Genomic DNA, 25342 nt, shown 5'->3' on the forward strand with positions numbered 1-25342 from the left:
GGAAGGAAGGAAGGAAGGAAGGAAGGAAGGAAGGAAGGAAGGAAGGAAGGGAACATTGAAGAAAAAATAGAATATTTGCAAAGAATGAGGGAAAAATAGATGAAGCAAGCCAGGAAAATGAGGGAGGAAATTAAAACAAAGGAAGGAAAAAAAGAGAAGAAAGAAGAATGGAAAGGCAGAAGGAAGGAGAAATAGGACAGAAAAAGAATAAGAGGAAGGAAGGAAGGAAGGAAAGAAGTTAGGAAAGAAGGAAGGAAGGTAAATATGGGATGAAGAAAGAATAAGGAAGGAAATAAGGGGAAAATAGTAAGTATTAAGAAATAAAACAAAGAAAGGAAAAATAAAAGAAATAAAGAGATGAAAGAAAGGTTGCAGAGTGTGAAAGAGAGAGGGAGGAAGATAGAGAAAAAGAGAGAGCGCCTTAACACTAGGCCCTTTGTGTTGAGTCCCTGGCACCAACAAACACACACACACACACACACACACACACACACACGGTCCATGATAAAGGCTGTGCTCTCTCTCTGGCTGGATCTGAGAGCGATGGATATTGGATGAGAAGGTGTGAGGCGGGTGAGAGGAGATCACTGTGAGCTAGTGAAGCGTGTGCTGGTTCAGCCATCTCCGAGTTATCAATACACTGATAACTAAACATCAATGACACCTCTCATCTCCGCCTAAACTCATGCTCAAATATACTATCTGCCAGCATCTCACAAGCTTTCACTTCTCACACACTTTTCCAGCTTCAGCGCTTTCTCTCTCAAGCCTGTGATGAGCACCCATGATTTTTTTCCCCTCACAATAAACAGTTCTTCTTTGCCTGCTAAAGCTGCCTGCGAAAGAAGTCTCTTATACTCACCAAATTTATTTGATCAAAAATACAGTAAAAACAGCAATATTGTGGAATATTACAATTTGAAAGTGAAAATGTAATTTATTCCTGTAATGCAAAGCTGAATTTTCAGAATCAATCCTCCAGTCTTCAGAATCACATGATCCTTCAAAAATTATTCTAATATGATGATTTGCTGCTCAAGAAACATTTCTTCTTATTATCAATATTAAAAACACATGATCTGCTTGCTATTTTTGTGTATACTTTTGTAACATTATAAATGTCTTTTGAACACTAGTGTATATTCACGCCCATCGCAACAGTGTTTTCAAACAACATCCGGTGACACGGAAGTATCAAATGACTCCATTCGAAAGCTTTTCAGATGGAGTCGCTATCAGCGAGACTAAGAGGAGGGGGATTTATTTACCCTATAGAAAACATACTGGCCAACAACAGAAACCAGACCACAGCAGCTGAAATGGAACAATACAAGATAAACAAGCACAATGCAATCAAATTCAGCAAATGTCCATTAGTGATTACCTACATTAGCACGTACTTACTGAGGCTACTGCGTGTGTATAGAGTGCTGTGAGAAAATGCTGTATGTGTATGTCTGTGGGTAATGGCGCATGCAGGTGCGCCCAACAGTATCGGCATCATATTCAGCACATACCGTCAATGTGGAGGTCTTTGGAAATAGTCATAAGAAGAGGAAATGGTTATTTTTTTGTGCCTAGCCATGTTTCAAAACCTATTGAGCTGCCTAACTAGACAGCATTTTAGGGGACCATAGGGACATTGCCAACGTGAAGGCTATTCCAAAAAACATATCGAATTTTTTATTTTTTATGTTTTTAAGATTAGAGTATCAACATGCAGTCAATTTTCACAGTGCAGTTCATGCTTATATTAATATATTTTAGTATTTGATTGTGTTGTTATTGTTAACTAAAATTATTAAAAATGTATAAATTGAAAAAAATGTAAAAATTGAAATAAAGCTGAAATAAAATACAATAAAATAGAAATATTAGATGAAAAACCTAAAAAAAATAATAAAAGAATGACATAATAGAATAATACTGTTATCAAATAACTGAAATAAGTACTAACGTTGAAAAAAAAACTGAAATAAATATAAATTAAAGCTATATAAAAAAAACTAAGTGAAAAAAGTACATAAAATGACTAACACACTAAAATTAAAAGGAAAACTGAAACTATAAAAATAAAAGCAAACTCAAAATATTATACTATAACAAGTATATAACAGTATATACTGTAAATAATTCACTGAAAACACAGATTTTGTTGTTGTTGTTTTTATTTTCAGTACTGTTTGATAGTCACTTGGGTCCAATGTAAAATCAGAGTCTTGAAGCATTGATATAAATAATGCCTAGGAAGTTAGCTGACTATGTAGACAGTATACAGGAAAGCAGCTCACTAGGTTTTGGTACAGAGTGTGTGAGAGAAAATTAAAGAGAGAGACAAAGGAGAAAGAGGGAAAGTGAGAGAGGAGTGACGAGGGACACACACACACACACACACACACACACACACACACACACACACACACACACACACACACACACACACACACACACACACACACACACAGGAGAAGGCACTGTGATGTTGTGATTCCCATTAAATACCACCTGCTCCGGCTCTATAAAGCAGCAATGTGTCACACTCACACACAGCCTCTGTCGCTCCAACAACACACACACACACAGACGCTTGCTCTACTGCCTTCACACTTCTGACACAGAGCAACATGTCGACAAACATCTCTGCACTTTATCACAAAGGAACAACGTAAATCGAGGAAAATTCCTGACCTTCCCAACAACAGAAATCCACCTGTGTATGGATGAATCTCACAAAACCTGTCAAGAACATGTTCAGGTCATAATGGAATAAGAAAACATACAAAGGAATAAGAAATTACATTGGTTAATTTTCATTAAAATAATTTCACAATATAAAACTGGCTTTATTTTCTATAGGCAAAAACCCTGAAATAAACAAATATTATACTTAAAATATTTCATATTATATAATAAATAAAAATATTAATAAACCATAAAAAACATATATTTTATATAAAAAATTATTAATTTATTAAATTATTAAATAATAATGTAATATTATAAATATTACATATATAAATAAACATATATTACATATATTATAAAACTCTTATAATTAATTAATATTATATATAAAAAGGTGGGGGGTTTTCCCCACAAATTTTCATGAGATTCACCCGCATATTCTTGTGGAGTCTAAATTCTGACTGAAAAAACACTCTGTGAAGTCTTGAAGAAACGCTACATGAGCCATTAAAACACAATCAAGTGAAGAGTTTAGAATCCAGACAGCAAATTAAGTTGCATTTTACATGTTCCGACAGATTCTACAGCTTTGAACAAACAGGTCATGTGGGGGAAAAAAAACCTTTTAAGGCTGCATCTGGGAAAAGAGAGATGATCAGATCTTTTGATTTCACATGCATAAAGACAAATAACAATGCCTCATAATCCTCAGCACTCAAAGGTAGAGCTTGAACGAACAAACCAGTGAGAAAGGAATACATCTGCAGGGCAGCATGCACAAGAGAACATGGAAGGTTTGGCTGAGCCGAGCTTTGATCAGCAAGCGCATTAGAGCGTGTTAGATTAGACTAAGATCTATTCAGCATGTCAGAGTGCGCTAAAGGTACACAAAACAAGTCATATATACACACACACACACTGATGCTTCCAGCGCTGGAGCGGTTAACAAGCTAACGTCTGATTGATGCCTGACATGAAGCAAACAAAAGATGAGAAAGTACAGGTTAATTGGATGAAAGTGCTAAAAACATATCAGTGGTTGTTTTATGAAAGGAAGAGACAACAATGGCGGCTATTTTGGTCAAACTACAATTTCAGGTTACATTTTGAAGGTTATGTACAGACATAAATACTGTTGTATTGCTTACTGCATACTGGTCAGGATAGGGTCCAATGAATCGTGTTAATACGAAGGATTTTTCACGTGTTTTGCTTGTATTTTGAAGTACATATTGCATTGTGTTGCCTTTGAAGGTTGAAGGAAATGTCCTTAAAATGTACTGGTAATTTTCTGCTAGGACATTATAATTTTTTTACAGTGTGTGTGTGTATTTATATATATATATATATATATATATATATATATATATATATATATATCAGTCTAAACAAATAATGAATCATGAAGGAGATTTTACTAATCCCAGCTGATATTCAGTTCATTTATCAGACTGGAAATCTAAGGACATGTCAGGTGCATTGCATTGTGGGATATAGTATACTACGCAGTGTGCTCTGAATGTATACTGCACATTTTGATAAATGTAGCTGGTAACATACGTGTTTCACGAAAACAGATACAGGTATACAGCAAAAATAGTGTGCTAGTATGCTGAACATTCTCCAAGACTAAAAAAGAGCAGAAAACAGGCTGATCTTTCCTCAGTTTCTTCTTACTGTAAGATATGACAAATGGCGGGGTCAGTGCGCCTGATGAGCGGGAAGATTAGTTCTGACCTTGAACATGACCTCTGCAGGTTTGGAGAGGAGAGAGGGGGGAGAGGAGGAACAGGAAGAGGGGGCCGTCGGCGTGCCGTTATTTCTCTCGTCATTAGAGGCTGTTTCCAGTCCGAGGCTTGGAGGGGGGAGGGGGGTGTTATTAATTTCATTTCTTTATGATTCACAATCTGCTCTTTTGAAATATGCCATATGCTCAGAGCAATCGGAGGATGACAAGTGTCGGAATCAGTCCGGTAAAGAAAGCCTAAATGAGGCTGATTTACGGTCTCTGCCTCCCGGCGAGTCTGGCTTTCTGCCTCCCTCTCTTTTTTTTCCCCTCTTACGATAAACTCCCCCAGCATGGGCAAACAGCACGCCGCCCCGGCCCCGGCTCGGTCTACGCGCGTACCCCTCTCCCGATCAATCCCACATAGAGGCCTGATAACGCGTCACAGGAGAACCCCGCAAAAAAAGCTGATAACGAACATGGAGGCCCAGTACATATTTATTAGAGCGGGTGGGCATGCAATCAATACGGAGGAGCAAAATCAGTTTGTTTTAATCATGAACAAACATATTGACCTAACACAATACAGGCCACTTTATCTAGGACTAATAAAAATTCATGGACTGTAAACAGGGTGAGGTACTATCTCTGCTCTGCACTCTTTCTCTTTTCCTCTCTCGTTCCTCTGAAATGAACTTTTACTGAAATGTGTTAAAATGACAAAGCGAGTCTGGCTGTAGAACGGGTGACATGACGACAGAGATTGAAATGGAAGACAATCTAATCGCCGACTCGCAGTATTGTAATATTCAGCCGTGGTTTTGCCAAATTGGTTTAAGAGAATCAAAAGTCAAGGCTCATTTGAAATATTACTGATAAACCTATAATTTAACATTTTGCAATATATTCTCAGAGTTCAAGATAAGAAAGAAAAAATTAAAATTATACATGATTTAGCAGACAATTTCTTATTCAAAGTGACTAACAGTACGTTTAGCTACGGGGAGAGACTCCCTGGAGCAAACTGCGGGTTAGCACAAATTTTTCAAGAAGAAGAAATTTGTCTGTCCATGCTGAACAGCAAGCAACGTTTCTTAGCCAATGGAACAATCTCAGCCGATAAGATCATTATTGATATGCAGAGAACTATTTTTGGTTAGTTTTAATGGTGGGTGGAATAATCAAGCCTCTAAAAATGATTGAAAACCAGAACTGCTAGGACATGGGATTGACAGACCAGATGTTTAACCACTGAGAAACCTCATCCCACTTGCTCAATATGACTTTCTTTCTTCTGCTGAACACAGTTATTTTGCTCAACATACTTATTTTCTTCCATATTGTGCAAAAAAACTACCATAAGTACTTCATACCTGATGCAACAAATTGTGATGAATGAGGTTTTTACTTAACTTTTGTTGTGTTTCTGACATGGAGAAGACTTTGCAATCTTCTGCAAAAGTACTTTTATTATATTTTTAATGTGCTGTTTGTGACAAACCTAGTTGAAAAAGAGCACTCAGGACATTCTGCAAAATATCTTCCTTTGTGCTCCATGGAAGAAAGACATCATCGTATAGGTCTGGAATAACATTCGAGTAAATAATGAAATGATCTATTCCTTATTTGGTACCTTTTAAAGACCAGCTTCATGTAGTGCATAGAACATACTATTTATATCAAGTCAATCACAGTTAGCAACTTTAAATGCGAAAAAGACCTGCTTACCTTATACAGGTGATGCTGCTGGTCCTCTGACATCATCAGGTCATGGCTGTCCGTCACTATGGATTCCATGTCCATCAGCCAATCCCAGAGCTCCTGGTACTCTGTCTCAAACTCTGATAGGCTGGATGAAAAGAAGAAATATGAGACAGGCAGAAAGAAGTTCACAGCTTCTCCAGCTCAGGTGAGGTCTGGAGAGACAGTGTACGGACATATATTACTGGGTGAATATTTGACAAGCAGAGGCAATTACACTAGACCGTTAGCGGGCGGTGCACCGAGGCGCAGTGCGTCGTGGGGATGTGAAGTGTGAAAAGAGTCTGGGAGCACAAGGGATCTTTAACCTGCGCTCTGAGTGACGGCTCGTGAGGCAGAGCGTCTTAATTAAACATGACTTCACCTCCCTTTTGCTCAACGCTGCCATCAGCTCAATAGTGAAGCGCATTAAATATTTTTAACAGCACTAGGATGATTGTATGTGCATACATTTACACTACAGCCGCACACTCATTACAGAACATCACCACACACACACAAACAAACATATTAGCGTCTGAGCTTTGCTTAGATTTGCGCCTCAGCAGGAGGCCCACATGTTTAGAAACATTAGTCGGAAAATTGTTTTGAATTTGCACAGCTTTTGAGCGCTTTGACAGTTATGTCAAACTAGCACCATTTTCCCCCTCGCTTTTACAAGCGGTCCTGTTGTCCCTGAAGAAGAAAAACTATGAATGAGATTACACAAATAACGATCAAACAAGGGTCCAAGAGAAAAATCAACATTTCCGTTTTATTTCAATTCAGAGCAGACACAAAAGAAACAGAAAAATGCTATCGAATGCTAGCACGTATGAAATTTCAACAAGGATAGTGCTGCAAATTAGCATTTCCAAGCAGGCGCTGATTAAACAAAAAGACATTGGGGAGTACGTGAAAATTTGAGCCGTGTTTGTACGCAAGACATTGATCAGAACAAAACGGCAAAGACAGCAAATTAGAAACAGTCAGACGTGTGTGGCGGAAGTGTGAAGACTCCCTCAGGCGCTGCGTTCTTCGACTGATATTAAAACCCAATATGCTGTTTGTGAGTTAAACAGCATCTTTCTGTATTCTTGCATACCGTATTGTTTTTCGTACTCTTTTTTTTCCTCACTAACATAAATCTAAATGGTTGTGAAACAAGCTCTCGGGGCATCCAAACAACATTAACAACGAATAACAAAAAACAAGTAGGAGAAAAAAATGCAAGACCCATTTAGCAAACGTGCATCATGGGATATTGTTCTGTCAGCATAATTTTCTCCTGCTCGCTTTGGTTTGTGAACAGAACAATTGTACATCATTTCCTCTAAAACAGAAACTCCTTTGAAGATTAAAACCTGCATTTGGGTGAATCTCACAAAAACGTGTCACCCCATAATCAAAAGAAAAATAAAATATTTTATGTAAAAAAATTAAGCTTAGTAACATTAGTTTCATGATAATTAGTGGTGCAACGGATCGATAAACTCACAGTTCAGATCATATGGTTTTTGAGTCCGATCAGATCTTTTTTCAGATTAAAAAATAAATAAATAAATAAAAATGGGGGGTTAATTTTGCTTTTCATTTATTACTTAAAGCGCACTTTAAAGGGTTAGTCCACCCAAAAATTTAAATTCTGTCATTTATTACTCACCCTCGTGTCATTCTACACCCGTAAGACCTTTGTTCATCTTCGGAACACAAATTAAGATATTTTTGATGAAATCCGATGGCTCAGTAAGGCCTCTATTGCCAGCAAGATCATTTCCTTTTTCAATGCCCAGAAAGGTACTAAAAACATATTTCAAACAGTTCATGTGAGCACAGTGGTTCAACCTTAATATTATAAAGCAACAAGAATACTTTTTGTGAGCCAAAAAAACAAAATAACGACTTTTCAACAATATCTAGTGATGGTCGATTTCAAAACACTTCTTCATGAAGCTTTACGAATCTTTTGTTTCAAATCAGTGGTTATTGTTGAAAAGTCATTATTTCGTTTTTTTCACATGAACTGTTTTAAATATGTCTTTAGTAGCTTTCTGACCTTGAGAGGTTCAGTGACATTGCTGGCTATAGAGGCCTCACTGAGGCATCGGATTTCATAAAAAAATATCTTAATTTGTGTCCTGAAGATGAAGGAAGGTCTTACGGGTGTAGAATGACTTGTAGAATGAATTTTAATTTTTGGGTGAACTAACCCTTTAAGTACTTCGATAAAACAGCAAAAATATAGCTTTTAATAAAATAAACACTATTAAAGACAAGTGAACAGTCAGTAATAAAATAAGAACAAATAAACAAATTACAAGCATAGATAAATACAATATAACAGTCACAAATAAAGCAAGGTCTAACTGTAGTATTCAGGTACAGAAATGTAATCATTAAATGTAAAATGACATTATAATGTTTACTGTATAATATATTAAATATAGATTAATCATTGTTATAGATGTGTTTTGTTGTTTGATTAACATTAATGACATAGACAGCAGATATTTATAGGCTGCTGTTCCTTTAAGGTCTAATGAACGAATCCAATATAATGATACACATCTGATTTCTTTCAACTGTTTATGTTCAATTAAGACATAACCTACTTGTGTTTACGAAAATGCTTGCCGAGATGGGTATTTTAATATAATTTTGTGTGTATATGCTATTGTACTCTAAAACTCCAGATCTCCGGAACAGAGTAAAAATGTTGACTAATCTTATATTCCTCAAATATGTTCGCTTCTTCTAATATCCTTTCTTCTGACTAGCAATAGCAAGTAGCAAATCATAGTTCACAGTTGCAATGCAAATGACAGGCTATTGGGTTTTAAAAAAGGCATGAGGAAGTCCAAATTATTTATAAATTTACTTTATTAATGTAACTTATAGTGCTATTTCAAAAGGATATAAATAAGTAAAGAAAACTTTACGGTCTGTTTACAATGCCTTATTCCTTTCTTTTGCTTTTTTGAAACTTGAAAGGTTTTGTGAGATTCATCCACCTGTTCTTCAGATCTTGCTCTGCTCAGGACCCACACATGGAGCAATTTTGTCGACAAGCATTAGCCGTTAGCCACTTGAAACCGACTCCTCCGGGTCAGTGCAGCACTGACACTCCTGTGAGACAGAAATGGATGCCTCTCCTTCTTTCTTTCTTTTCAAATCCGTTTAACGTCAACGTGCCCCCCACTCAGCACTGCCGCCACCTTTCTAAGAGGGGGGAGGTGGTCTAATTCATCACAGTTCACCCTGAGCCTCACAGGGAAAGGTTGGCCGGCTGTATTGACACCCCTCACATCTCATACGAAGTGACAGTTTTATAGAAAGAGCTCTTTAATTTATGGTGCTAATCCCTGGCGCCTAATGCAGGGACTTAACATCTCCTTTTTCGCCGCTGTCTGTTGTGTTTCTCTTCTGGAGAGGGCTTTTGATTTCTGAATGGCAGGCGTCCCATTTCTATCAGGTGCGAAGGGATGCTGGGAGCCGCGGCGGTGGGCGGCAGCCCTTGATGAGGCCGGCAAGCTGGAGAGAGGCACCGGAGGCCATCGAATTCGACAGCACCTCCCTTAAGACATGTTTCCATGTAAAGGTAAGGGCCAAAGAGTCAAAACAATGAATCCTTGAGCAGGCAGCTCATCATTAAAATTCAAAGGATCATTATGGGTTTTTTACTGCAAAATAAATCATTACGACGAGAAGCTTAAAAGGATTAAAACGAAGTTTGATTCAAAGCCAAGGCAAGGAGTCCGGTCCGGACTCTGCGGTTAACACTCAGGACTTTACTGGATCAGGAGAGAGGGAGGGGGCGGATAGAGAACTAATGGACCTCCAAATAAAAGGATTAGTCATTTAGGAAAGGGAAAATAAGATAATGCAAGTATGTAACCACAACCATTAAGTGGCATTAGAGAAAGGTTATATCAAGTCCTTAAAATAAACCTAATCTACAGTATTGATAAAAAGATATTTCTAGAACAAAACACTCAAGGCAAAAAATGAAAAATGTACTCCAGAAAGTTATAGGTGTTCTAATGCAGCATCATAATACTCATGGAAACATTTAATATTTAAAGTACACATAAAATCAAAATTGACCTTATTTATTTTGTTAGCTCAAATTGCTAGTTTTGTGGTGAACAATTCATCCGTGAAAGTCAATCCACACAAAAAAATTGTTTGGCTTCGTAATATTTAATCAAAATCTGAAAATGCTCCTCCCCTCTGCAACGGTGCCCCTTCTCTAATGACATCAGTTTGACGGCTTGGGTTGTAAACACTTTAACCACTCCCCTCCGACCATTAGTCTGCTATGAGCGAGAGATGGAGAGGAGGAGCGCTACAATAAAACTCTGCCCTCTATTCAATATTCCGTTTCACTTGGAAATACGTCACAACACTGGAGAAAAGTCGTTTGCAACTTCCGGTTCACACGGACTTTAATAAATGCATATATATATATATATATATATATATATATATATATATATATATATATATATATATATATATATATATATATATATTTTTTTTTTTTTTTTTTTTTATTCATAAAATTTGATCGAATACAATTTGTTTTAATCATTTTGCACAGTTTTGTCACCTATATATGGTTTTCATTAATTAAAGAGTAATTAACTTAGTAAAACAGACTAAAATTAGTATAGCATGATTTTACTACATTTTCTCCTGCTCTCAAAAGATTTTTAATATGACGGAATAGTATAAATGTACATGGATATTTTTTTTAAACAAGTTAAACAATTTTAATTGATACTTTTCAGCATTTAAAGGGTTAGTTCACCCAAAAATGAACATTCTGTCATTAATTACTTTGAAGCTTTACGAATCTTTTGTTTTGAATCAGTGGTTCGGAGTGTTTATCTAACTGCCAAAGTCGTGATTTCAGTAAACGAGGCTTCATTATGTCACAAGTGTTTCGAAATTTCATGACTTTGGCAGTTTGATACATGCTCCAAACCACTGATTCGAAAAGCTTCGAAAGTTTCATGAAGCAGTGTTTTGAAATCGGCCATCACTAGATGAATGTTAAATAAAGTCGTTATTTTGTTTTTTGGCGCACAAAAAGTATTCTCGTTGCTTCATAACATTAAGGTTGAATCACTGTAGTCACATGAATTGTTTTAAATATGTCTTTAGTACCTTTCTGAGCATCTGTAAGTGTTAATTGTCTTGCTGGCAATGGAAGCCTCACTGAGCCATCGGATTTCATCAAACATATTTTAATTTGTGTTCTGAAGTTGAACGAAGGTCTTACAGGTGTGGAAAGACATGAGGGTGAGTAATTAATGACAGAATTTTCATTTTTGGGTGAACTAAACCTTTAATGTATTACTAATCAATTTCTATCACTTTGCCTGCTTGAATTTATTTTTTCACTGAGATAGTCATGGTGCATTCTGGGATTGCATTTTCCATGTATGATACATGTTATGCTGCTTTAGAATATGACTAAAAATGAGGCATCTTAATTAAGCTGCTCGCTAGGGTTTGAGCAGTCACATTTCTCATCGTACCTGTTGGACTTGGACATGAGGGTGAAGTCGACATTTCTGCTGTTGGAGCAGTACTGCTGGCTTTTAAGTTTTACTCTCATCTGATCCAGAACATCTTTCTGCGCCTCCCGATAGCTCTGTTGGACCTCCACCTGCTGACACCAAAACATACGGAGAGAAAGAATAGATGTAATTTCAACAACCTCTATGAAAAGAATTACCTCAATGTCATTGATCCAACTTCAAGAACTATTAAAAATCAAACTATTAGAACTTGCTAAACTATTAAACTAATTCAGACTTCTAGCATTTAGCTGAATCAATACGGCAGCAATAAAAAAAGATGCTTGAAACTGGCGTCCTTCCATTTCAGAAAGGAGTGTGTTCGTTTTCAGCAGTGATTAGGAAGCACTTGTACATGCTTTTCAAATCAGATGGAAAAAATATGTATTTCTCCTCGGTGCTTGAGAAAATTGGCTACATTGGCTTGACGGAGATCAGTTATTGTGCAAAATACGAGGCGATGAATGAGCGAGCCAATAAAATCTCCAACAGACGGCTTTGATTTTTTGCTCATTTCTCAACACTTTATGAAGCGCGCCGGCTTCGCATTCTCCACCGAGCGCCTGATGCCTGCTCGGCAGATGCCTCTAGAAAGGTCAGACGATTCCATGAATGTAAACTGCTCCTCAATCAAAGCTACCCTTGATAATAAACAAGAAAATCAACAGAAAGATGTGTCGCTTTTTCATTCCATTTATTGGATGGGCATCAAACGCAGAGGCTCGGGCGTTTTGCTCATTTGGGAGGAATGAAATGAACCTAACTAGGAGCTCTAGAAAATTAGCGCCACGAACGCGCCGACTTCTCCTCTCCCTCCTCGGAGGAATTTGCTTTCATTTGCCTTCATTTTTGATTCACTCGGCTGGCTCGCCGATGCCATGTCAGGATCCTAATTACTCAATCCCACCGGAGCGGCTTACACACACAATAATAACCGATGCCCACCTCCGACAAAAGCAATTTCTCAGAGCCACCTTGAGTCTAAGGACGGTTCGGCCCAGCACGCCACTTCGGTTTTGAGACGAGGACATTGTGGTGATGGAGATTCGCCTCTCTTGTGGCTTGCAGGGCTAGTTGTGGGTAAGATGCATTTGCATTGATCTTGCTCCCCCATTGCAAATCCGACCAGAATTACCCATCTGTATTAAAAACACAGAGCTGAAATGTATTAGAAATCTATAAATGCGTAAGTCTGAGCGGGTGGAAGATGCGTCTCCCATGGGTGAATATGAAAAACATCAATATCAAGCACATAAACCTACATTCATCAGCCATCCAGTACTTGAAGGAGAAATCGGGCTATTGATGAGTGTTTGTCTCTCATAATGTACGCAGAGCCTGTTCCCACAATGCAGTGCAATCAGTGTCTGAGATAAAGGCTAAGCTTTCATAATCGCAAGGCAGACAATGTCAACCAAAGAAAAACACATGTAAGCCTCTGACTTAAAAGCAAAGCGTCGCTTAATTAATTTTCCTATGGGCTGGAGTGCTCCACGTCACCCACTGCGCTAACAGCCACTCTTGGCTTCCAATATGACCTCTGTACGAACATGTAGCCTCCTGCCGAAGTGGTAAATAACCCCCTCTGATCCTGCACACTATGTTTAGGCTGGATTTCCTGACTCCCTCCCCCCTTCTGGCCCGTTTAAAGATATTCTTATTCAGATATGCAGACAGAAGGGATTTGTGTGTGAATCTCCTATATTCTTATCTCAAACAGAATCATTTAAAAACCTCTCGCGCCGTCTCTCTCTCCCTCAAAAGAGGTCTTGCTTTAAACTGCTAATATGGCAGGAATCAATATAAGTTCAATCATTTGATGAATGCTTACCTCCTTCCCTCGAGTGAAATCGAGACTAAGATGTCAGTAAAATCTGCTGAATCGAGTCATTTGGGGCTCTTTTGTTTACATGACTGTATTAGGCCGACGTCTTCTGGGACGCGCCATGTGTTTCCACTGTCAATCATGAGCTGAAACTGTGGCCATCATCACTTCCTGTATCATGTCAGCCTAGGTGCACCTCACATTATCGATATATGTATACAAACTAAACAGTTGGTAGTAGTTTTTAAGTCAGAAACATGTCAGAAACATGTCAGAAAGACTATGTTGCTTTAAAGATCAGTAAGATAGAATAATTTTTTTAAAGGTGCAATGTATACATTTTAGTGGCATCTAGCGGTGAGGTTGCGAACTGCAAACAATGGCGCTCACCCCTCCCTTTCGAAGCAAATAGAGAAGCAATGGTGGCCGTCTGGCTGACACAAGATAAAGATGTCATCGTCTGACAAAGCAGAGACAAAGAACAGTCTCTGCTTCTAATAAACCAGACGACTACTACTATTACTACTACTACTCTGTGTGTATTCAAAGTAGTGATGATGCAAGCTGCCTCTAAAAACATGTACCATTTAGAAGAACAACAACATAGTGATGAAACGCGCACAGTAGAGCAGTTTGTCCATTTAAGGCTGCTGTAGAAACATGCCGACGCAAAATGGCGACTTAACATGTAAGGGGACCCGCGGTGTATGTAGATATAAATGGCTCATTCTAAGTTAATAAAAATATAACGGTTCATTATGTAAGGTATTTATACACCACTGAAAACATAGTTATGTATATTATATTGCATTTCTGTCAGTAGATCCTCCCAAATTTGACACATTGTACCTTTAAAAGTTGCCTAACAAAGTATACAGTGAAAAAAACAAGTACTGAATGACACAAAGGGTCCTATCTTGCACCCAGGGCAATTGACTTTGTACACTGACGCATGTGTCATTCCTTTTTTTCACCCGCGCAAAGCGCGCTTTTCCCTCCACAGAAGCATGTTGCTAAACTAGTGAATGAACTTGCGCTCCCTGGGTGGTTCAGCGCAAAAAAGGAGGCGTATTCCGGCGCAAACAATCCCTGGTGCTATTTTGCTGTTCCATTAAACAATTGCGCCACTGACCAGAAAAAACGTAGTCTAAAGTCAGTGGCGCGTTGCGCGTTGTTCATTGTGCTATTTTAAGGGCGCATGCTTGACCATAATGTATAGTGTGCACAACGCGCATACACTTTGCTCATGTAATCTACACAGATGCAACAGTTATTTTTGCAAATCATATGTTACACTAAAAAAATATTAACACATGAGATGACGGAAATCATTGTGGTGTGCCACGAAGATGTGAAAAAACCTGTTTAACCGACGCTATTTTGGGTGGGTTTCTCTCATCCCCATACAACACAACTTCTCTGTCTTTCACTGCTCTTACAAGAACATCAGTCTCCTTGGCTGTGAACCGCTCCTTGCGTGCGCCTGGTAAATACGCCATAATAATAGCAATCCATAATGGAACTTGCGCACCTGCTTTTAAAGGGAATGTTGGATAACGCTCTGATTGGTTTATTTCACGTTACGCCCAAACCACACCTATGAATAATGAAGCTACTTCAGACCAACCCATTTTAGATTTGCGCCGGGCGCAAGAGCCATTTATCCCGCCGGGAAAATAGCAACAGCGCCGAGACCCACCCACAAAGTTACTTGCGCTTCGCGCTTTGACACTTGCGTTTCAGATCGTTAAAATAGGGCCCAAAATAATAGGTATACTCATAGTCTAGACTAAAAGTCTGAGAACTTACAATACCGTTCAAAAGATTTTTTTTAAAGAAATTAATATTCAGCAAGGACAATAAATTGACCAAAAGTGACAGTAAAACATTATTTACTATTGAAAATGCTTCTATTTTAAAAATGATCAATTTCCACAAAAATATTAAGCAGCACTACTGTTTTCAGCATTCATAATAATAAGAAATGTTTAATGTGACAATGAAGTGAAGACTGAAGTAATTAGCTGCCTAAAATTTAGCTTTGCAATCAAATAAATTACTTTTTTTAAATATATTTCACAATTTTTATTGTTTTTGCTGTGTATTTAATCTAATAAATGCAGCCTTGTTGCGCATAAGTCTTTTTTCAAAAACATATCTTATCTTCCAATTGCTTATAATAATAATAATACTACACTCTCCTGAACAAGATGCACGATATGAGGTGTCATTCATGTCTGTAACACAAACAGGACTCTTACTATGAACAATCAAAAAATAGCCAAAGCAAACACCACAAAAATTCCTCTATTTTTTTTTAAACTGTATTGTTCCAAAGAAAAATAATAATGAAAACAAAAAAAAACGTCAATAATAGTAAAGTATTAAAGGCCCATGAGGCAAAGCATGAACAAACCTCACTGATTTGCCTTCGTAAGCTAGACAGAACTGCTAAAAATCTGCAGATTGTGTTTAAAAAACATGCACTGGAGAAAAACAATCACAGACATGATCGTCCTTGAGCTTTGAGGCACATGTGTTTCACATCGAACAGGAGGGCGAAATTCATCAGGATCAAATATAATCCAAACAGAATTGAGTAACGCTCTTCTGTTGCTTCATTGCAAGGGAAAAAAAGAGTGAGAGAGAGAGAGATGGGAAGACGAATCATGTGGCAGCAGGACAGAGTCTCATTGAAAGCAGCTGGAGAATGATATAAACTAACAAAGAGAAAAATGCAGCACTAGCGAGCAGTACAGAAAAAAAACAAAAACAGGTGAACTGCTGGACAGGGGTCGATGGATACCTCCTAAATTCTACATTTAAGCTATGTGACAAAACACAGGGGTCGCTCATTTCTTTATCATCTGCTCTGAATGCGAGGAACGTTGCGGCGAGATTGAAAACGGTGGGAAGTCTCCCGCCATCCCAGCCCCCCCAACGACTGGTGTTCAAAACAGCCAGAACATACATCGGCCTGTTTGAAATGTCTCCCATCAGGTTCGTCCTGATGTTCAGAGGCAGCATCGGAGGCATGCTCGGAAAATAAATTCAGCCGGGAGTTGTGTGGGGTCGAAGCTGCAGCTGTAAATGGCCGAGGGTTCTATCAAAGCAGCTCATAAATTTACAAATACGCCAGCAAAGCTTCACCTTCACAAACTCTACACGTGGCTGTGAAAGGCTGTCATATTGTATAAAAAAAGAAAACCAAATTCCCCAATTGTCATTTAAGAGGCTGTATTTCATTCGAGTGTTTTCACTTTCACAAGCAGGAAAAAGAATGTGCTGCTATTTCTGACGACTGGCTTTTTTTGTTTTTTTTTGTGTCTTACTCTGAAAAGTTACGACGGGAGATTATTTTTGAGGAGAGCGGGCCTCCGAGGAGCTGTAGAAGGCATGAAACTCATTTGGAAACTATTACTTTCAAATCACTAGTCATAAAGGCTGGATTTAATGTGTGGTGGGGTCTTCCGACATGAATCACGCAACTTTATAGCTCAAAATAATGGCGATTATTACAGTGTTGTCAGACAGAAGTTGCTCTCGTTCATTCACGCTTATCTGTCTTTTGCAGCTAACCAGCAGCTGATACAGCCGCATTCATTTGCAGTTGTTTGACTGCTTGGTCAAATAAATTTGATTATGTGTGCAATAAAAAACACGGGGGGCAATATTTCTATGGCTATCTACACTGTCGCTGGAATAGATGCCACCGTAGGTGCAAGATAAATTGGCTCTGCTTTATCAAACGAGCACTTGGCAACATACAAAATGTGGTACATTATTCAATTAAGATTCTTGAAGTTATGCTCTTCTAGATGCACGTAAATGCAAAGTGCCTTTAAGGCAAGTCAGTTTACTTGGCGGCCATTTTAGTAACACTTGCGTGCAACTATAGAGCCCAGCAGTAAGGAAGTAAAATCACATTCATTTTCTCCACTGAGAAACTGAGAGAAATAAAGGCTGTTAGGTTTCTGTGGAAGCCACAAGCAAACAAAGAAAATTAAATAATCATCATCATAAAATGGAAATAGAGGTAAAAGTGATAGCTCACTCCCATAAAGCACTGCAAATTACATAATCAAGAAGTGCACATTATATATTTTCTTTAAAAAAAATTGTTTTTATATTAAACTATTGGTCAAAACATTTTTTTAATGATTTTGAAAACAGTCATTTATTTGATCAGAAATACAGTAAAACAGTAATATTGTGAAACATTATTACTTTTATTATAACTGTTTTCTATTTTGATATATTTTTTTGAAAAGTGTAATTTATTCCTGTGTGTCATTCTGGTGTCTGGTTTGTTCACATTCATGTCTTCATGTCAATTATTTGGAAGTTTAGTCATAGTCATGTGTCCCTGATCCTGTCATGTGCTCCTGCCACGTGGTTCTTTAGTTCATGTGTAATAAGACAATGACTGTTACAACGTGATGGTGAAGCTAAGTTTTCAGCTTCATTACTCCAGTCTTCAGTGTAACATGATCCTTCAGAAATCATTCTTATATGCCAATTTACTGCTCAAGAAACATTTCTTATTATTATCAATGCTGTGCTATTTAATATTTTTATGGAAAAAGTGATCAAAATAAAGCATTTATTTGAAAAAGATAATAAATGTTTTTAACTTATAACTTTACTGTCAATTTTGATTCATTTAATGCATCTTTGATGAATAATAGTATTAATAATCAATAATATTATTGTATATTTTACCAAAGTCCCTTTAAGACAAGTCATTTTACTTGGCGGACATCTTTGAAGTTCAGCTCTTATCTTTTTGAATGGGGAAACATCAAATTCTCCAAAGCTGTTTGCCAAGCTTTGGATTAAATTTCATATTTGAAAATCACCAATGAAATCTGACAACAACTGTCTCATAAATTTAGTTTCTAAATGCTTGAATCATGACAAAAAAAAAAGTGTTTTTCAGGCTGGATCAAGCTAATGCGCATGTGCAGTCCTAAATGAGCGTCTCTTATGTCTCTGACTGTTTCTATAGGAACCGGAGCTTCTAATGGCTGCTGTAGTGACGCGACGACTTTACCAATCGGCAATTAGCTCTTATTTAGAAGGCGGGACTTATTTTGCCATATTGTGCATTGCACTTTCTCCCATTCAAAACAGTACGAGTGGCGCGTCTTTTGTTACTATAATAGTCTTTAGGATAATTTTTTATTCGATTACGAAATTCACAATGCTTTATGGTTTTAACTTTGTCATTTTACCTGAATCTTCATATAGTATGCTGCCTCAAATGTTGTGATTCATATCAGAGCTTGATGGTTAGGTTGAATGGCTTAGAATATTTTGAAATGCCAATGGAAAAAATTAAATTGGAAAAATACTTCCGAGACAAAGACAGCTGGAAAAGTGGGCACTGTTGTGCTCTATTCCCAGCCATACAAATATATAATCTACTTAAATGGAGAAGAAAACAATCCAAAACAGTTTTTCAAGGTTACATTTCAATAACATTTTAAATCAGCAAAATAAATTGAGTTCAAATTACATTAAAACTATTTCAAAAACAGCCTCAAACATGAATGCAATTGGCTCTTTTACCTAAAAGGTAGGACTTCCAATCTTACAGCCACGATATTGAGCACTCCACTTTCACCCATTCATCTTTGTAAGAGTGGTCTGTCTCATTCTCTGTTCGCCTTTCTAGACATACCCATATCACAATGCCAGTGGTCATTGTCGCTCATGCTGCTGAAAATGAATGATTTCTGGTCGCAGTAAATCTCTGTACAGGTATGTGTGAACGCCCCTGTATACTGTCTCTGGTAAATGTCAAATTTCTTCTAATGCACCATAATTTCTTAAGACAGCATTTTAAATATCTATTTTAAAAAAGCCCTCACTCTAAATCTAATTGATGAGGTCAGAATAAATTTTTAATTGGTAATAAGGGACGACTTACATTTAGCTTAAAGCAAAACAACGGCTTTGACCTTGACATGAAAGTGTGCATTTGTCCCCACAGAACACATCAGGCCTTTACCTGCATATGCTGCCATCTCTTTAAGAAATATCTTAGGCAGTTTGAAAGCTTTAGCTCCTGCAACATTTATCAGGGCGTGAAATTAGCAATTGCTAGGAGCCAAATTGCTGCTTCTTATTTAATGTTGTTGCTGAAAGGTGACATTTAATCGCTGATCCTTACTTCCATGAAGTCTAAGAACCCAGAGACACAAGCAGGAAAAGACGCGGGGGTCTGAAACAATGTTCACATTATGGATTAGTCAGGCAGGAGGTCGTATTGATTGTGTGATCATTTTCAATCTAATAGAAACCATCTTCACTTTAATATGGTCTTGCTTTGCTTTAGCTTTCTCATGCATGCCAAACAATCACACCAGGTGTGTGTCAAGAATGTCAAAGTCGATGCACCCATCATGGAGGGGTGATGGGAAACATCTGGGTCATTATACAAAAACCAGTTTGCGTCCCTCTCATATACATGTGCACTATTATTATAGGCATTTTACATCAACAAAATGCAATTTCTCATATTTGCCTGCTTCATGCTGTAGTAGCAAAAGCAAATATGTAATATTAAAAATCATTTTATTATTTTAAAATAAGTATATTACAATCAAGCTTTTAAGAAAAAAAAAAAAACAAAGTTGGATACAATGCTAAAAAAAAAAAAAAAAACACCACTATACCAGTTTATTAAAAATCAATGCAAAAATTGAAGTGAAGTTAGAAAATGTGTGCATTTTTAAGTGTAACTCAAGTGTAATACTTGCAAACATGCATTAAAATATATTAATCTGAATTCACATTGCATTATTTACACTTTAACACATTATTTATCTGATACAATATTTAAGGGGGGGATAATGCTATTTCATGTATTCTGACTTATTTGCACTGTTGCAAGAGTTGGATTCTCATGCTAAATGTGGCCAAAGTTTCAAAACACGAGTTGGATGTATGACGGATTATTTCTGTGCCAAAAATACTCTTCCAAATCCTCATAAACTTTGCAGTCTTTTTTTCGAGTATGTGCCTGTGTGACCTCAGAAAGGTTGGAATTCCTTGTACTGACACTTCTCCCAGAGGAGTGCATGCGCACACTTCGACCAGAGTGAGAGAGCAAGAGCACGCCCATCAACGCACGTTCGGCTTTTCTCTTGTGTTTTTTGGAAAGACTCTGTACAGCGTATCTATCTTTTATAAATATGATAAAACTAAAGACTTTTCAGAGATATGAAGGATGCACTATTACTCTATAGGTACTCAAGATGAACATGAGACTGGCAGAAAGTGTGTGTGATACCCCCCTTTAAAATCTTCTAAACTTTTACTTAAAAAAACACTCACCTTTTTCAAAATCGAAAAGGTAGCCGTTTCATAAAACGACCCGTTTAATAGATTGAGCATCACAGATAACACACACTTACAAATACGACTATAATCGCAATATGCCAGTCCTCTCTGCAAATGCAGCTTTCAAATGAAAGCAGAATAGAGTTTGACTACTTCAGTGCAACCTGCTTCAAAAATCCCCTGACTTTAATTCCTCACTGCTTTTCAACAAAGCGAGACGGCATGCATCAACCAGCTTAGATGAAGATATTTTGAAAACTGAGCCAAGCGCTTCGGGCAGGTGTTACATGAGAATCCATTAATATAGGTAATTAACATTAGCCACCATTTTAATTAACATGCAAACTAATTAGGAAATAATTAAGTAACATAAAAAAATCTGATCTTCATTTGAAATCGGAAGGAGATGGTATCGCAGCTACCTTGAAGAGGTTTCTTTTGAGGTTTGGGGAGCATAAATTATTTTCTTGGAGAGGGGGGGGGGGGGGGGTCGAGATGAATACAGGGTTTTTTTTGTCAAACTGGATTGTGGTCAAATTAAAGTATAAACCGCCAGTAGATCAGACTGATATCTAGAGGATAGAGTAAGCTCTACTAGCCACTATGAGCTGAACAGACTGAACTCAAACACTGTGTCAGTGTCTTAAAGCACAAAGACACATCAGTCGTCAGAGCCACTGCCTGCAGGCCTGCTTGTGTGTGTGTGTGTGAGAGAGAGAGAGAAAGAGAGTTTAAAGCAGCACTATCCCCACTGAGATACCATATTCTGTCAAAAGCCTTATGTATTAGCAAGAACTAATCTATGTTTACAGAAAAAGGAGTTAATTATTATTCCTCGATTTAAATACATGTTCCTGGAAAACATCAACCAATAAAGAACCTTGTAATTATAGAAGTAGAGGTATGGTACAGATTTAAGTAGAATTATCACCAAGCACCAAGTTATCAGCAAGTTACTGGCCAGTTAGCTGGAAACTGATTTTAGGAATTTTCACAAAATGCATTATCGAACAGTCTACAGAATTAAACATCACTACCAACTTTCAAATTAGTGGAAAATTTCATTTTCAATTTTATAGTCAAAACTCTAGAGTGTAAGAATACATGTCAAGTGTACATAATTTTTATTTTTAAGAGGCATTACACAGAGATTTACTAGTGTACAAATACATAAAACACGTATTCATTATATACACACATACATACAGTATGTGTAATGTGTGTGTGTATATACACACACACAAACACAATGATATTGTGAAATATTACATTAATATTATTATATAACAATTTAAAACATCTATTTTCTATTTTAATATTTTTTAAACCATTATATATGAGTCAAAATCTGCTAAGGAGTAATATTGGAAAAACAGTTTTAAAAAGTAATTTTTTTCACTATTATTTAAAACAGGATCTGCATTTTCAAAATTTTAAATTAAATTTTGTGCACCAAAACCACTCCATTCCTGGTGAAAAATGTATTTGATTTCCAAAAGTCAATGAATTTGTGACAGCTGAATTTAACATTATTGACAAGCCAAACATGTCAGTCTAATGTAAAATGTAATTTAAATGTAAAATGTAGTTGTCACAGATCCCTTGTTCCCCTGGACTCCATTTCCCATGATCCTCCTGTTCTCCACACCTGCACTCACTTCCCTCGTCATCTCCCCATCATCACAGATCATCATCACCTGTACTCTCTCATCTGCACTGCCTTTATATTGGACTCACTCCCTTCACTCCTTGTCCGTTCTTAATGTTATGTTTACGTTGTATGTTTGGTTCCCCTTGCCTTTTGGATTAAAGTATTATGTATTGTGGAAATCCGTACCTGCCTCATCTCTTCAAACCAGTACAACCGTAACAGAAAGACGGACCATTAAACTACCGGATTTTCCACAGAGAAAAAAAAAAAAAAAAAAAAAAAAAAGAAAAGAAAAAAGATGGAAGCTTCCTCCTTCCCCCGGGCTCCAACTTCTCCCATGCCTCTCTCATCCTGGACAGCTGGTGAGCGGCTCATTGGACTCTTACAGGTGGGTCGTTCGCTGGAGAGGTATGTGGAGGAGTTCGCTGAGCTTGCTTTTTTGTCTGACTGGCCTGAAGCACGTTTGATCGCCCTGTTTCTGGATGGTCTGGACGACAACACTGTCCGTTTAAACGAACCTGATTTTCGTCTCTCCTTAAGCGAAACTATCAATTTAATTTTGTTTTTGAATAAGTCCAAATTTTTCGTGGAACAGGTTCAGGATGTGTGTTTGTCTCCAGGCCATCCAGAAACACGGTTGGCTGGGCCAGTCAGTCAGCCTCCGTCCTCCTCCGCATACCCCTCCAGCGAAGGTTCCCCCTGTGTCCTGCCGGGCCCACAAATCTCCGCTGGGTCCGGTAAACCTAAGAGGAGGAAGAGGAAGAAGGGCGAACGCTCTCCAGTCTCCTGCGAGCCAGTCTCTCCAGTCTCCTGCGAGCCAGTCTCTCCAGTCTCCTGCGAGCCAGTCTCTCCAGTCTCCTGCGAGCCAGTCTCTCCAGTCTCCTGCGGGCCAGTGTCTCCAGAGCCCGCTCCAGTATCTCCAGAGCCCGCTCCCGTATCTCCAGAGCCCGCTCCCGTATCTCCAGAGCCCGCTCCCGTATCTCCAGAGCCCGCTCCCGTATCTCCAGAGCCCGCTCCCGTATCTCCAGAGCCCGCTCCCGTATCTCCAGAGCCCGCTCCCGTATCTCCAGAGCCCGCTCCCGTATCTCCAGAGCCCGCTCCCGTATCTCCAGAGCCCGCTCCCGTATCTCCAGAGCCCGCTCCCGTATCTCCAGAGCCCGCTCCCGTATCTCCAGAGCCCGCTCCCGTATCTCCAGAGCCCGCTCCCGTATCTCCAGAGCCCGCTCCCGTATCTCCAGAGCCCGCTCCCGTATCTCCAGAGCCCGCTCCCGTATCTCCAGAGCCCGCTCCCGTATCTCCAGAGCCCGCTCCCGTATCTCCAGAGCCCGCTCCAACCCTGTGCGAGCCGCCAGATCTGGACTGGCTTATTGACTTTTTTAACGAGCCCTCAGCTCCAGCCGCCGCCTACGAGCCCTCAGCTCCAGCCGCCGCCTACGAGCCCTCAGCTCCAGCCGCCGCCTACGAGCCCTCAGCTCCAGCCGCCGCCTACGAGCCCTCAGCTCCAGCCGCCGCCTACGAGCCCTCAGCTCCAGCCGCCGCCTACGAGCCCTCAGCTCCAGCCGCCGCCTACGAGCCCTCAGCTCCAGCCGCCGCCTACGAGCCCTCAGCTCCAGCCGCCGCCTACGAGCCCTCAGCTCCAGCCGCCGCCGCCGCCGAGCCTGCCGCTCCAGCCGCCGCCGCCGAGCCTGCCGCTCCAGCCGCCGCCGCCGAGCCAAGTTCTCCAGTCTCCGCCGCCGAGCCAAGTTCTCCAGTCTCCGCCGCCGAGCCAAGTTCTCCAGTCTCTGCCGCCAAACCAGCTCCATGCTCCTCCACCCACACATTGACTTTATTCCTTGGACTCCTCTATACGATCCTTAACCTCTCCAAGTATTTTTTGGGGGGGGGCCAAGTACCCGTGGGTGGGGGACATGTGGGCGCCACACATGTGGGTGGGCCTCTGAAGTGGCCTGCCAAGGCTCCTGACCCGCCGTGGCCTGCCAAGGCTCCTGACCCGCCGTGGCCTGCCAAGGCTCCTGACCCGCCATGGCTCATGGATCCGCCCTGGAGACCTCCACTCCAGTCCACTCATCCCCCGGCACCTGCATGAGGTCTCCAGGGCGCCCGCCCCCCCCTCCCGGTTATTCTATTTACGGCGCGAGGACGCGCCTACCGGGAGGGGGAGGTACTGTCACAGATCCCTTGTTCCCCTGGACTCCATTTCCCATGATCCTCCTGTTCTCCACACCTGCACTCACTTCCCTCGTCATCTCCCCATCATCACAGATCATCATCACCTGTACTCTCTCATCTGCACTGCCTTTATATTGGACTCACTCCCTTCACTCCTTGTCCGTTCTTAATGTTATGTTTACGTTGTATGTTTGGTTCCCCTTGCCTTTTGGATTAAAGTATTATGTATTGTGGAAATCCGTACCTGCCTCATCTCTTCAAACCAGTACAACCGTAACAGTAGTTTATTTAAGCCGCCAAATAGTAAAATGTAATTTATTTAAGCCGCAAAATAAACTTAATTCCATAAAATAAGTATAATGAACTACTCAAAAAGCATTTCGAACAACACCAGCACATTTTATAATTACCCAAAAATCGAACACGCATGTTATCATGCCCGTCAAAACTTAGGTTGTCGCTTGGAATATTAGAACTAAAAACATGGACACACTCATGGCCATCAATCACTTCACTGAATACTTGCCGGCTAAGAAGTAAATAATTATTACCTTGCAAGCCATCTGTTTTTAAATCCACATCATTTGAATATCACAACATACGATAACGTCTAA

The 25342-nt window shown here is 39.2% G+C and overlaps 1 protein-coding gene across 3 annotated transcripts in view; it reads right to left on the bottom strand.

Annotated features, from left to right (window-relative positions):
• The window catches only part of akap6 (A kinase (PRKA) anchor protein 6), a 151110-nt gene that overhangs the window by 49197 nt on the left and 76571 nt on the right, over positions 1–25342 (bottom strand). For 2 of the 3 annotated variants that reach the window (XM_067368251.1, XM_067368249.1), the window contains exons 8-9: positions 11695–11828; positions 6140–6260 (exon numbers count right to left, since the gene is read on the bottom strand). In XM_067368251.1, coding sequence (XP_067224352.1) covers positions 6140–6260; positions 11695–11828 — 255 coding nt within the window. The remainder of the gene's footprint in view (positions 1–6139; positions 6261–11694; positions 11829–25342) is intronic. The other variant, XM_067368250.1, reaches the window with a different exon arrangement.

The sequence above is a fragment of the Chanodichthys erythropterus genome, chromosome 18 (genome assembly GCF_024489055.1).
Source record: "Chanodichthys erythropterus isolate Z2021 chromosome 18, ASM2448905v1, whole genome shotgun sequence".
NCBI lineage: Eukaryota > Metazoa > Chordata > Actinopteri > Cypriniformes > Xenocyprididae > Chanodichthys > Chanodichthys erythropterus.